General features: G+C 35.2%; 1 protein-coding gene across 11 annotated transcripts in view; it reads right to left on the reverse strand.

Annotated features, from left to right (window-relative positions):
• Positions 1 to 15150, reverse strand: part of RPGRIP1L (RPGRIP1 like) — a 99316-nt gene that overhangs the window by 24340 nt on the left and 59826 nt on the right. For 6 of the 11 annotated variants that reach the window (XM_077983511.1, XM_077983505.1, XM_077983512.1 and 3 more), the window contains exons 18-22: positions 14872 to 15044; positions 14598 to 14681; positions 11877 to 11978; positions 11258 to 11417; positions 10039 to 10112 (exon numbers count right to left, since the gene is read on the reverse strand). In XM_077983511.1, coding sequence (XP_077839637.1) covers positions 10039 to 10112; positions 11258 to 11417; positions 11877 to 11978; positions 14598 to 14681; positions 14872 to 15044 — 593 coding nt within the window. 11 annotated transcript variants of the gene reach the window in all.

A 15150-nucleotide genomic window follows, 5' to 3' on the forward strand; every position in this document is an offset into this window, starting at 1 on the left:
CTAGAGGAGCAAGTCAACATACCCAGATCATTTTTAATTTTTTTTTTGTAGAGATGGGGTTTCACTATGTTGTCTGGACTGGTCTCAAACTCCTGGCCTGAAGCAATCCTCCCACCTGGACCACTCAAAGTGCCAGGATCACAGGTGTGAGTCACAGTGCCCAGCCTAGAATATATTTTATTTATTGCCAGAACTATGTGAAGCTGCAGGTATTATTGCCTTCTTATTTAAAAAATATTTATTACGGCTGGGCGCGGTGGCTCATGCCTATAGTCCCAGCACTTTGGGAGGCCAAGGCAGGCAGATCACGAAGTCAGGACATTAAGACCATCCTGGCTAACACGGTGAAACCCCGTCTCTATTAAAAATACAAAAAATCAGCTGGGCATGGGGGCACGCGCCTGGTACTTGGGAGGCTGAGGCAGGAGAATCACTTGAACCTGGGAGGTGGATGTTGCAGTGAGCTGAGATCGTGCCACTGCACTCCAGCCTGGGCGACAGAGTGAGACTCCACCTAAAAAAAGAAGGCTATTATGTGCCTCTATGTTTTGGGGAGTGGTTATTATTAACTGCTGACAAATATATAGAACTCTTGCTCTCCTAGATTTTAATGAAATAAGACTATCGCAAGACAGCTGAATATTGTTGAATCTAAGTGGTAGGGTACTATTATTTCTACTTTTCTGCATGTTTGAAATTTTTCATCATAAGAAAATGGGGAAAAGTTTCACTCAGGTGAATTGGAAGAGGTCCTAAATAATATACTGATTCAAATGACAGTAATTGAAGCAAAGGCTTTTAAAGAGATGAATAATAATGGTTGTTCAGAATTACTAGAGCAACATAACGGGTCATTCCTCTGCAGGCTATCAGCATCCTTTGATACAGGAAATTGGCCAGACAGCATAGGCTTTAGACTTTTCCTGTTTTGTTTCCCCTCTATATGTATGAACTTTTGTTACCAGGTAAGATGCTTCTTCTCAGTTCTCTTTTTCTTGTTCACCAATTACCCTATTAGCGTCGTCAGTCAGCAAGATGTCAGTATCAGCATGTAAAAAGAACATTTGTAAATTTTGATTGTGCGCTGGCTGTGGTGGCTCACGCTTGTAATCCCAACACTTTGGGAGGCCGAGGCAAGTGGATCACTCGAGCCCATGAGTTTAAGACCAGCCTGGCCAACATGGTGAAACTCCATCTCTACTAAAAATACAAAAATTAGTCAGGTGTGGTGGTGTGTGCCTGTAATCCCAGCTACTCGGAGGCTGAGGCACGAGAATCTCTTGAACATGGGAGGCAGAGGTTTCTGTGAGCCGAGACTGCGCTACTGCACTCCACCCTGGGTGACAGAGTGAGACCATGTCTCTCGGAAAAAAAAAAAAAAAAAAAATTTTTATTGTGGTGAACAGAAGTCATTCAAATAAGAACTGCATGCAACTTATTTTTAGTTGTCTGTATAGATGGACACTATATATTATGTGATTAAATGATCTAGAAATGTGATGACAGCTTATATTACTCTAAAAAAATAAATTATAGCTCTTGTGATTTTGGCTCAATTCCACTATTGCTTCCTGACTGATGATAATTCATATTTTGGATCATATTTTTCTATGTGATCTAAAGTGTTTACTTAGGCTTATTATCGGCATGCTTAAAATTTTCACGTCCTACTTCACAGGATTGTGCGGAATTCTTCCTCTGGTTTCAGCCCTCACAGCAGCCACCCTGGAGTTGAATTGTTGGGCTTCTGAAAACTAATTCAACCTGACAACCCTTAAAAACAGTACTGCATAATTGAGAATGGCCTATGATAAAGGTCTTGCAACTTGTTTCAGTCAGTTATATTTAAATCTAGTTATGGTGAGATTACGGGTGAGCTTAATTGCATTCCAAGTTTCTGCAATGAATAGGCATTTCTTTAACTTTTTATTATAAAACATTTCAAACATGAGAAAGTAGAGAAAATAATTTGGCATATTCAAGTAGTCAGCCATCTCAAACAGATGTTACCATTTTTCTATAACTGATTTAAGTCTTTTTATTGTTGTTGAAGAAATAAAATATTTCAGATACAGGTAAAGCTACCAGCTGCCAAATCGCTTCCCCTTCCTTCCTCATTCCCCCACGGTTACCACTATCTTGAAGTTGGTTGTATCATTCCCAAACATGCCTTTATATTTCCTACTACATATGTGTATATCTATAAACAACATACAGTATTGTTTTCTGTTTTTTGGTTTTATATTAGTGGTATCACACTCTTACTAATCATTCTGCAATTTCTGTTTTTTTATACTCAGTACTATATTTTTGAGATTTATTCATATTTATTTTTCAAATCCAACTTATTCATATTAACTGTTGTATAGAATCCTATTTATATTGCATATATAATCTACAGTACATTTATTTACCTGCTGATGAACAATTACATTGTTTAAAATTTTTTTGCTATTACAAACAATGTTGCATTGAATATCCTTTTATGTTTTCTTGTATACATGCATGATTCCCTTAGGAGCAGAATTGCTGGGCAATAGGTAAGAGAATTTCAACCATAAAGGATTATCAAATTAATCTCCAGATAACTATAAATTGGAGTATTTTATGTATTTTATATTTATAAAAATACTGTATATGTGTGTGTGTGTGTGTGTGTACATAGATGGAAATAAAGCCTACCTGTAGGAGCCACAGTATGTAGAACTTGTTACTTTGTAACAAAACAACAGAGACAAAATGGAACTAGAAGGCCAAGATCTACATCAATGCTCTTGAAGAGTACAAATTTTAATTGGGGTGAGCTCTAAGACAAGCTCAAAACAGTTGGTTAAAACAATCAGACTTAACCACTGGTATTGACAGAGCCATATGTAAGTAGGGTAGGAATGCATATTAATTAATGGTGATTCTTACAAGTTCCCTTCTTCAGGCTGGGCATGGGTAGAGACATCATCTCAAAGACTCAAAAAAGTCTCCTTGAGTCCCTCACACTAGGCTCCAAAGCTTCCTCTTACATTGTGCATCAAATCCACTCTTCATACGAGTTCTGGTTAAAGCATTTTGATTGTTTTAAACAATAACTTTTTAGGGGAAATAAATACATAGAAAGGTGATGTCTCCAGAATCTCAAACTGTTAAGGCAATAAGGTTTTTAACAAACAAAAGAAAACCACCCAGTTGTCATCAGTGGCAGTAATCTATCTTTTCTAACATGTTCTGTTAAAATGTACTATATTAAACAAATAAGGTAAATGTTGCAAACTTCAGTGATGGGGATCAAAACAGTGCTAGCTTTAAGAGTGCTTACTTTTAGAACATTGTCACGGTGTCCTTATATACCCTATAAATTACTATGTCTATGCAGTGACTTGGATTATTTTTTCCTACCCTAATATCAAATTAATCTCAATATAATTATGCCAAATAATTATAAATTGGTATTATTTTATCACCATAAAAATGGTGTGTGTGTGTGTATAAATAGATACAAACCTGAGGGACATGACACATTTCCATCATTAACTGTGGTTTACTATGGCAGCAATGTGAAGCAAGGAGAATTTTAAAAATCACCCTCAATTTCAGGTGATTTTGATCTGCTACTCTCCTTTCACCATCATTGAGAACAGATGTTGTAGTATGGTGGCTCTCGATTTTGGCTGCACATTAGAATCACCAGGGGAGCTATAAACAAAATTCTGACTTAATTTATCCAGGTGGAGCCTGCGCCCTGGCATTTAACAATGCTCCCCAGATGATTCTAATGTGCAGCCAAGGGTGAAAAGTACTGCTTTTTTCTAAAGCTATGGTTCTTGCACTTTAGCATACCCCAGAATCATTTGATAAAACACAGATTGGTGGACTCCATAGAACTTCTAATTCATTAGGTCTCCGGTGGGGCCAAGGATTTGCATCTCTTACAAATTCTCAGGTGATGCAGATGCTGATGTTGAACTCTGGGGATCATACTTTGAGAAATATTGCTCTAAACCAAAAAAGATTAATCTTCCACCGATGGAGACTTCTAACATCTTTATAGAAAAGCTTCCACAATATTCATGTTAAACTGTTATTTTGCTATTATTCAACATTTTAGTACAGAATTAGCTAACTAACTACTTCCTTTTTTGAGTCAATCCAAGCTCACCATTAAAAATAATCCAACAATATAAATGACCAAATGTCAAATATAGAAGTTCCTTGTTTCATTCTACCACCTAACTCAGGAGTTGGCAATTTTTTTTTTCTGTAAAAGGATGAATACGAATGTTTTTGGCATTGCAAGCTATATGGTATTCAACTTTGCCCTTGTAGAGTGAAAGCAGCAATAGATAATATGTAAACGAATGAATGGCTGGGTTTCAATAACAGTAGAGGGCTGGATTTGGCACATGGGTCATTGTTTGCTGACTCCTGCCCTAGAGATATTCACTGCTAACGCTGTCTGATGTGCATCTTCCCAGACATTTTCTTTGCTTACATAAAGCTAAAGGTCATGTCTGTATGCACAAATAAAAATATATGTAGAGACCTTTTTGTTTTTCTTTTGTGTGTGTGTGTGTGTGTGTTGGAGACAGGTTCTCCTCTGTCACACAGGTTGCAGTGCAGTGGTATGATCACAGCTCACTGCAGCCCTGAACTCCTGGGCTCAAGTGATCCTCTAACCTCAGCCTTCAGAGTAGCTAGAACTACAGGCATGTGTCACCAGGCTTGGCTAATGTAAAGAAGTTGTTTTTGTAGAGATGGGGATCTTGCTACATTACCCAGGCTGGTCCTGAACTCCTGTCCTGAAACAATCCTCTTGCCTTGGACTTCCTAAAGTGTTAGGATTACAGGTGTCAGCCACCACATCTGGCCCCATTTATTTCTTTTTAAATGAAATCATCACTGGGGCATAATTTATCCATTAGTTTGGCTAATGGATAGTGTCAAACAGGAGAAAACATGAATTTTCAAACATTGTTATATATAACAATGTTCATTTTAAGCAGAAATATTTATATTAGCAAAAAATGATAGAAACTTAAGGGTCCATCAAAAGGGGCTTATTTAAATAAATATAGTATAGCCATATAATGAAATATTATGGGTATGTTGAAAGAAATAGAGTATGCTGTCATGGAAAAATGTTGATGGTATGTTAGTAAGAGTTAGTTAAATTGCAAAGCACAAAAAATAGTTTTAAAAGCAATTTCTACCAGGAGAGTATGTCAACATTTCTGGTTTTACGTAAAATATATTTTATTTTTATTTATTTATTTTTGAGACAGAGTCTTGCTCTGTTGCCCAGGCGGGAGTGCCATGGTGCGATCTCGGCTCACTGCAACCTCCGCCTCCCAGGCTCAAGGATTCTCCTGCCTCACCTCTCGAGTAGCTGGAATAACAGGTGCCTGCCAATACACCCTGCTAATTTTTGTATTTTTAGTAGAGACAGGGATTCACCATGTGGGTCGGGCTGGTCTGGAACTCCTGACCTCAAGTAATCTGCCCAACTCACCCTCCCAAAGTGCTGGGATTACAGGTGTGAGCCACTGTGCTCAGCCAAGTAAAATATATTTTAAAACCTACTTTCTATCTAGCTTAAGCCCTCACATGTAAAACACTGAGAGTGGCTTATTTTATCCACTGATATCATATTTGATTCCTAAGTGATTTAATAATTTTTCATATGTGAATTCTAACGCTAGTGAATTGCTTTTTGCATTGTGCCTTTCAAAGTTTTAAACATATTTTGCTGAACATCGTTATTGTAATCACCTGGGAATGCCAGCTCATTGTTCAGGGAACCTAGTTTCCAGGTAGAATTGCAATTTAGTCCAATTGAATATGGCAGTTTTTACAAAACTGCTAGGAGTAGGAACAGAGAAAGAGAACGATGTAAATATGCACTGCGCAGAAGAGTCCATTGCTCTTTCAGTCTGTAATTTCCCATTCTTACCTGTGGGCACGTTTTAAGACAGCTGTGAGTTCATGGCGATACATTTTGTTGTGAATAATGAAAGCTGCAGTATTGAATAAAATTAGAAATAATGCAAAAGACAGATTGTTAATTTTTTTAATGCCATGGCAGATGCAAATGTTCAGTTTTGATGTCTATTTTGAGGACCTGAAACAAGGCTTTTAATCAATGTATTATACATCAAATTTATACTGTTAACTTCTGATTATTCAAATTAATAAAATATTCATAGAGAAATGTCCAAAGTTTTACATTTCTCAGACTTCTGTCCCCCCACCCTCACCATTAATTATCATGCCTAGAAGCTTTTTAGTAAAAGCAGCAGTTGTCAGGTTGACGGAATCTGACAGGCCAGCAAGGCCCAATTACACTTGCGCTATGTGGCACTTTGATGTCCGGGAAACGAAGAGAGATAGGGGCAAATTGTGTGGCACATTATGTTAATGACTTGATTTAATCCAGCCACTAAACTTTGTGTAGCCTGTTAAAAAAGATGCTAACACTAATTACGCCACTTTGGAAAGGAAAGGAGGGGACAAGCATTTCATACTGACAAAGTGAAGCTCATAAATGTTGTAAATGAAATGAAACAAAATGAAGTAATCTATGATTAATTATACATCACAGACATGAAGAAAACAGAAATAACCACGTAATATGTAGAAGTACTGGGAAACCTGTTAGATTCCTTCTAAGGATCAACGTTTCTAGGAAATAACTATGAAATGTCAGATTCTGTAACATGAAGAACAGAAACTGAATGATCTTAAATTGCTTACACAGTGTATCAGATAATTCGAATTCACACTGTAACTGGCATAAATGATACTTATCTAGGACACTACTTCTAGAGCTAATTTTGTGACATTATAAAATAGAGGCAATTTTTTAAAAAGTGGGGATAACTATAGAGTAGGGTTATCTAATTCCTTTTTAACTAGTTTGTGCCTCTAATCTATTTTTTACATTATTGACAGCATGATCTTTCAAAATGTGATCTAAGCATGTAAACTCCTTAAGATCAGGAGCTTAATTTTTTGTATTCGTGGATCTATTCCCAGTCCCTAGAACAAGGCTAGGAACACAACAAATGTTCACTACATATATATCTGTTTAATGAATGAGTGATCTTCTATCCTCATTCCTTAAAAATCTCAGAGGCCTCAATGCTCTGGATTATGCCTACCTTTTCAGCCTATTCTCCTGGGCTCCCTAAGCATACCATAATGGCTTGGCCCACCCGGAAACCATTCTGAATTCCAGAAGAAGCCATGCACTATGTTCTCTAAGATTCTCACGCTTTTCATTCCTTTGGCCTATGATTTTCTCACCCTTTTCATGAACTCCTAATCATCTTCAACACTGGCTCCAGCTTTACTGACTCTAGGAAGTCATCCTTGATGAAGGGAAGGCCCCTCAGGTTGTCTTAGGGACCCCTTCTGAATGCTCCCATAGCACCCCATGCATTCCATTCTCCTGGTGCAGACCACTATACATTTTAATTGTGTTTCCCCTACAGACTACGAATTCTTCGAGGGAAGGAACTGCTTCTTGTATGCCTGCCTGACACACAATGGATGCTAATAAATGAATAATTGTTGTGAGGAAATATTAACATAGGATGTACTTAGCACATAACAGGCATTCAGTAATACATTCCTTCCTATGAAAGCTATGTTTCACTGTTCTGAGATTTTTACCAGAAGCAGTTCTTAAAGAGAAGACAAAAGAAAAAACTAATGAACTACAAGTACTTTTAAGCTTACAAAAGGATTTATGAAACAATATTACAACCAAAGTTAACACCATCAATAATTAGGCAAAATGACATTTTCTGCCTCCTGATATGACGCAATGAAGAGGACCTAGTATCGCTTCTGTATTCCTACCAAAATGCATAACTGGAATCTGATCTTGAGGAAACACCAGACAAATCCAGTGAAGAATATGTTACAACGTAAATGGCCTGTATTAAGGAGTGTCACTGTTATAAAAGACTACAAGAAAGCCTGAAGAACCATTACAGATTAATGGAGGCTAAAGAGGCCTGAAAACGAAATGCAATGTGTGATCTGGATTGGATCTTGGACCATATGAATAAGATGCTATAAATGATATTACTAGGACAACTGACAAAATTCTAATGAAAACTGTAGATTAGATAACAATATTATATAACTGTTCTGAAGTGTTTTGAATTAGGGAGCAAATTCCACATGAATAGATTAATGCCCTCACTCTGTTAGTTCCCTTGACAGCTGATTGTTAAAAAGAACCTGGCAACTCTTACCTCTCTCTTTCCTGCTTCCTCTCTTGCCATGTGATCTACACATGCTCTGGCTGCCCTTATCCTTATGCCCTGATTGGAAACAGCTTGAGGCCCTCACCAAATGCAGATGCCAGTGCCATGCTTCTTGAACAGCCTGCAGAACTGTGAGCCAAATAAACTACTTTTCTTTGTAAATTACCCAGCCTCAGGTATACCTTTATAATAACACAAAACAAACTAAGAAAACATAGGATGCTGGTCAGTGACTGCTGCTGAAAATAGAATTTTTTAAAGCCCATGGGAGCTGAAGCATGAAGAATTGCTTGCTTTAAATGATGTTCACATTTGAGATAGCATCTGAAACCATTATAGGAAATCAAATTTTGGAATGGTAGTGAAGACCGTATCAGGCTGTAGCAAAGTAACACAAATTATTTTCCCTTAAGTAATGAGAAAAAAAAATCCAGTTTATTACAAAGAAAAAATATATGTATGTCAGAATTATGTGAATATTTTAGAGAAATAGTTATTTCTTTTGCTAAATTTCTTTGTTAAAGTTTATTATACCTTAGTTAAGAGCAACGTACTCACTTCACTGAGATGCTAGCAATGTTGCCAACATACACATGGTTCTATTGCAGGTCTAAGTAGGAGTTTTCATACATTAGATGCTGTTATTATAATTAATAAATATATAATAATAATGATAATAACACTTTGGACAGATAAAATGTTCTATTTGTATTTATTATGCACAGAAACAGTAGATATCTCGATTTCATGGAGGAATCTGTGACAACAACTGAAATGTTCTGTTCTACTGTTTTGTTTTATTTCTTTATTTTTTTAGAGACAGAATCTCACTCTGTCACCCAGACTGCAGTGCAGTGGTGCAGTCACAGCTCACTGCAGCCTTGAACTCCTGGGCTCATGTGATCCTCCTGCCTTGGCTTCCCAGTGTTGGCATTACAGGTGTGAAGCACTGTGTCTGGTCTGTGGTTTTGTTTTAAAGAGAGACTAAGCTAAGAATGTGTGAAGGAAGAGTTAAAAGAAATATTCCAATTCTTATCAATAAAGTAAAAATTCTACAAAAGAAGTATAATTAATCACAAGAAAAATTAATGTAGATGCACAGAAAAAGCTAGAGCTTTTTACTCACATTTACTTTATAAAAACTTTTTCCCTCTTACAATAAAAAAAATGCTCTGGTAAATAGTATACCTCCCATAAATATTTTAAAAAATATAATTCTCTTCTCAAAATTTCAATTTACATACTACTTTTCAGCCATGTGCTACAAGAAAAGCAAAGTATACCAGTGCAAGATTAATTGCTTTCTAAGAAGCCTTCATTTGTTTTGGAAGAAATGAAATAACTGTAACATATTATCAGTGGATATGTCTAGGTAAGAGTAGTCTATGAATTCACATAGGCAAACTACTATAGTTTCAAAGGGCATCTCACATTTTGAGTTCTTTAAAGTTCAAATCTGTTTCAACACATCTTGGTATGCTAGTCTTGAAAAGGAGTCAAGAAGTCAGCTAGTTTTAAGCAAATAACTATTGTAGGTACAGATTTAAGGCACTCTTTGTGAAAATAATACTTGTATGTTAGAATCCATTACATAATGAAACCATAAATAAAAATTTCTTGTACTAGATGACTACTTGGTTAAGATTATGATAAACATTAAAGTTTTTCCAGAAACAGTTTTCCTTAAGATTTTTATATATGAAGACTGCACATGTACTGTGAATGAAAGGCAGCCTTATTTCAGAACATTTCTAGTTGGCATCAAGTTACTGACCTGTTTGATATTCTTGGAGATAGGACCTGGAATAATACAGTCATCACTGTCAGAAGCTGACATGTCCTCTTCAACTGTTAAAAAATAAAAGGGTAACATTTACACAAGTTAAACCAATTCTACTTATACCTTGTAAAATAAAGAGAAACAAGCACACACCATAAGATAACCTTAAGAAACACGGTAATTGTATCTAGATCTTTTTTAGTAGCAAATTTGTTTACAGACACATTACATTTTAGGAAAAAAAAAGACTAAAAATTTCAAGGTTAATTTTGGTAGAAGCAAAGGAAATGCCAATACAAATACAGTTTATTGTGAAATTTAAGAAAAAATTTTTAAGAAGAGAAGCATAGGGTAATAGATGTTTTTTAACAGTCTGACCAGTAACGTTATGTAAGTCAATGCTATTCTTATTAGAGTTTTAACATTTTTATTGCTTTATTGAAATAAAACTGACAGACAATAAGCTACAGACAATTAAACTGCAAAATCTGACACACACACACACACACACACACACAAATTATTTTTAGAGACAGGGTCTTGCTATGTTACCCAGGCTGGGGTACAGAGGCTATTCACAGGCACCATCACAGCACACTGTAGCCTCAAAGTCCTGGGCTCAAGTAATCTTCCCTTCTCAGCCTCCCAAGTAGCTGAGACTACAGGCATGCAACACCATGCTTGGCTAAAATTAGATGTTTTGCCGTAAGTGTAACTCTGTGAAACCAACACCACAGTTAAGATAGTGAACATGTCCATCACCTCAAAAAGTCTCCTCAGGCCCCCTCTTCCTTTCTGCCCCTCCCCATTCCTATTCTTACAGATTAGTTTGCTTTTACCAGATTTTTAAAAATACAGTAAGTGGTCATTTTTGGCTGGGTTTCAATTTTTAAAAAGTCAAGACCTCTACACTAACGCAGACAATAATACTGAACTCAAAGAGAAAATAAAACTGTTTAAAACATAAATTGGGAACATGGTCAGCAACAACACTTGTATTCTATTGTGGAGCTCCAAGTTGAAATAAGAAGAGATACAACAATTCCACCTAACTACAACTAAGCAGATGGAACTATATTCTATCATTTTGTCAAGAAACAGGTATTGTGAAGTAGATGCTACCATTAAATGAAGAGTTCCATGATGCACACTCTAACAGACAAAACAAAGCACAGAGTTAACTAAACAATGTTAGTTTAAATAAGAAAGTCACCTTCTGGTTCCAAGTCCTCTGTTATTTCTGTTTCATCTTCAGAAGATGTCAAGCTTTGTTCTGCAAGCTGACCTTCAGATAGTAAAGACACATCATCTTTTCCTTGCTGCATTTTCTCAGTATTTTCTTTTACCTCATCTACACTGCTTTCTTGTGAAACCTGAAGAAATAAAAGCACACTGGCATATTTATTATTGCTTAGATCACATTTTATAGCATTATTGCTGGAACAATTGAATAATAAAGCATGTAAATTTGAGACTTAAATATACAGATATGTGATATGTATGAGACTCAGAAAACAACCACTTCAATTTGTACAGACAAATGACAATATATAGATAAATGGAAATCTGAATATGTACTAAGAATAAAAAATGTATTAATCTCAAAATGAATTTTACATTAAGACTTTAATTCACACATCCATATATTACCTGCCAATAGCAGTATAATTATAGCTGTTACCCTTGTCATATTTTTGACTTTCTATTCCAAGGAAGTCACATATAAAAATAGGAGGAATGCTATGACTTCCTGAGTCATGTCAAAACTTATAAGACAAAGTCTTTAAGAACCAAATTAAACCTTCCAAAATAATTTTAACACAAACACATACCTCGGGAACAGGTGGAACAATTGGCATATTAATTTCTATTTCTGGTATATGCTCTACCTCTGGTGAAATTTCCTTCATATCTTCAGGAGGAGGAGAAGTCTCCTTATATTAATGTGAAAACATGCATATATGTTATTTTTTATTTATTACTAAATCCCAAATCATTCTATTACATACATATTGAACTAATAAAAATTGGCAGCAAATATAATACTCATATGACACTGAATTTACTTAATTTCAATAAAATGGTATTTATATTCTTTAAAATATAAATATATATAATATATATGTAATTTAAGAACTGCAAGTTCAGTTCATTGAAGCACTGTTTACAATAGCAAAAAAAACTAAGAGCAATGCAAACGTCCAATAGGGCATTAGTTAAATAAAATATGCTATATCCAAATACCTGAGTTCTGTGTTACTATGAAAAAATTTGATGTAGATCTGTGTTTATTAACATTACAGAGAATATATAACATGGTATTGAGTAAAAAAGCTGCTTACAGAACAATATATATAGTTGTATTATGTTTGATTAAAATACAAACGAGCAAGCAAACGTATGTATGTGTATATTTCCACGGGAAAAAGCATGAAAGGAAATTCATCCAAACAGTATCTCTGAGTTTTAGATTTGGGAACATTAGAACATTAACTTTTTATTTTCACTGTTTTTTTTCTTCTTCTTTGTATTTTCTAATATTTCTGTGATGATTATAAATTACTCATGTGATTTTAAAAATGTCATATGTTAGCATAGGTATGTATTCCTTGTGATCAATGTCACCTTTTTATTTCATCAAATATGAATTTATAGTTAGCTATTATTCCTGGGTTAATAAACTAATGTTTAGTTTTAAAATATAGCTTATGACTTTTACTATTTTTAAAAGTAAACATGGCCAATGTAGGAAATGTAAAAGATAAATATAAAATAAATCAATATAAATCTAGTACTCAACGGTGGTATCTATTAAACTTGTTAGATTTCTATTTCTGTAAAACTAATTTTTGATGGAAATAAAAATTTTGGTTACACAGTAATAACTGCATTATAAATACAATATATCCTGTTACATTTTAAAAAATTTAATATCAGAACATAAATATTTTCTCCTGATATGAAACTTGGAAAACATAATTTTAAATGACAATAGAATATTATATTGATGGGTGTGCCATGGCTTAATGAACCATTTTACTGCTGTTGGACATTTAACTAGTTCACAGTTTTTAGGTATTATGACTAACATTGCAACAAACACCTCTATGTTTGTGTCTTTTTAATGTTAGTGGTCATTTACTCAGGAATCAGGCTGTGTTCAAATCCCAGTTCTAATACTTTGGCCATGAGCAAGTTACTTAACCTCTCTAAACATCACTTTCCCCATCTTTAAATGGGAATAATTCTAGTATGAACTACATAGGGTTGTTGTGAGGATTAAATGAGTTAATAAGCACTCCATAAATACCAGTGATAAAACATCTACTGAATTATAATTATTGAATTCATTATTTATCATACACATATTAAATGCTCTGAATGTGCCAGGTATTATTTTAAGCTCTGGAGAGACAGAATATTTTGAGGTGGGTGGTAGTTACACAGGTGTATACATATTTAAAAATCCATTGAGCTCTATGCTTATGATTTATGTCCTTTACTATGTAAGTTATATGCGAATTACAAAGAAGATATATTTTCTAAAAAGTCCACCAAAGAGAATGGTAACAATCTGAATACAGTAGACATTTTTAAAGTACAGCTGACACCTTTTGTGGATGACCTGGGTGTGGGGGTGAGACAAAAAGAGGAGTCAAGAGGACGCCTCCAAAATTTCATGCCTGTGCAATCAAGTGAGTGATTATGTCATTTACAGAGAATGGGAAACAGTGAAAGAGGCAAACATTTTGGAAGAGGGTTGGTATAATCAGGAGTTTGGTTTCTGACATGTTAAGTTTAAATTCCTATTAAACATTCATTGCACATTAAATAGGTAGTAAGAAAATGAGTATGAAATTCAGCAGTGAGGTCTAGACTAAAGATTATAGATATGAAAGTGTCAGTATATAGATGCTTTTTAAAGCCATGGGGCTGTATGAGATCTCTTAATGTAGATATGGATTGAGAAGAGGTCTAAGGATTGACTACAGAGGCACGTCGGCATTTAAACGTATGGTTAAGGAGCGTGAGAAGTATCATAGTAAACTTGGAGGAAAGCTAGGAAGGTATGGTGTCCCAGAGGCCAAGAGAAGAGAGGCCCGTATTCCACCGTGTCAAATGCTCCTGGGAGACTAAGATAGGCACTGAGAATTGACTATGGCATATGGCAGAGAGAAAGTCACTGAGACCTTAGTTAAGAGTAGTTTTATGAGGATGAAAGCTTGACTGAAGTGAGTCCAAGAAACAATGTGAAGGGAAGGAGACAGAGTTTAGAAAACTTTTGAAGACTTTTTTTTTTTTTTAAATAAATAGGAGCAGAGGATTGGGGCAGAAGCTAAAGAGAGGTAAGGGCCCAAAAAAGGGTTTAGATAAGAAATTTGAACAGTTAACACTTATATATAGTGCCAAAACACAAAGCGATCATTTTAATGGGAAAAGACATACTTTATTCACCTGCTTCCATTTAAATTAGGTAGGGAATAGTATGCCTATATAATTTATTTCAAATATTTGTTATGAAAAAATCACTATTTTCAGTGTTGACTACTTACATCACTCTGACGTGGCATGATATCCACGAAAGATACCTTCTTATCTACAGGTGTTAAACGTTGTCTTGGTTTAGGTCTTGGTGCCTAAGACAAACCAACCAATATGTCAGACTGAGTATGATGACCATTAGATTTCAGATAAGACTTTAGCTATTACTATTAATTTTTTTTTTGGTGGGGGTCACAGGCTTAGTTCTTAAGTTTTATATTCAAAATTTTATACTTGTTAAAAAAATTAAAAGTCACTGTTACTCACTACAACTAGTGTACTAACAGAGGACGCTGGAGGAAGTCTTTGAACAACTTCTGGCTCTTCTCTGCGAATGAAATTTCCTAAGTCTTCCGTTGTTATTGATCCACTTGGTGGAAGGTAAACAAATTTCCATTTCAATATAACATGGATGGTGCCAGCAGGATGCTTTTGATGGTCTGTTAACTCAAATATTCCTGTCAAATTACAACAATTTTAATGAATGCTAGGGTGAAGTTCTATTACTGTAAGAATTAAAGAACAAAGAACTCTCTACTTTAAGAGACTCATGCTATACCGACT

Source organism: Macaca mulatta, chromosome 20 (genome assembly GCF_049350105.2).
Source record: "Macaca mulatta isolate MMU2019108-1 chromosome 20, T2T-MMU8v2.0, whole genome shotgun sequence".
Classification (NCBI taxonomy): domain Eukaryota; kingdom Metazoa; phylum Chordata; class Mammalia; order Primates; family Cercopithecidae; genus Macaca; species Macaca mulatta.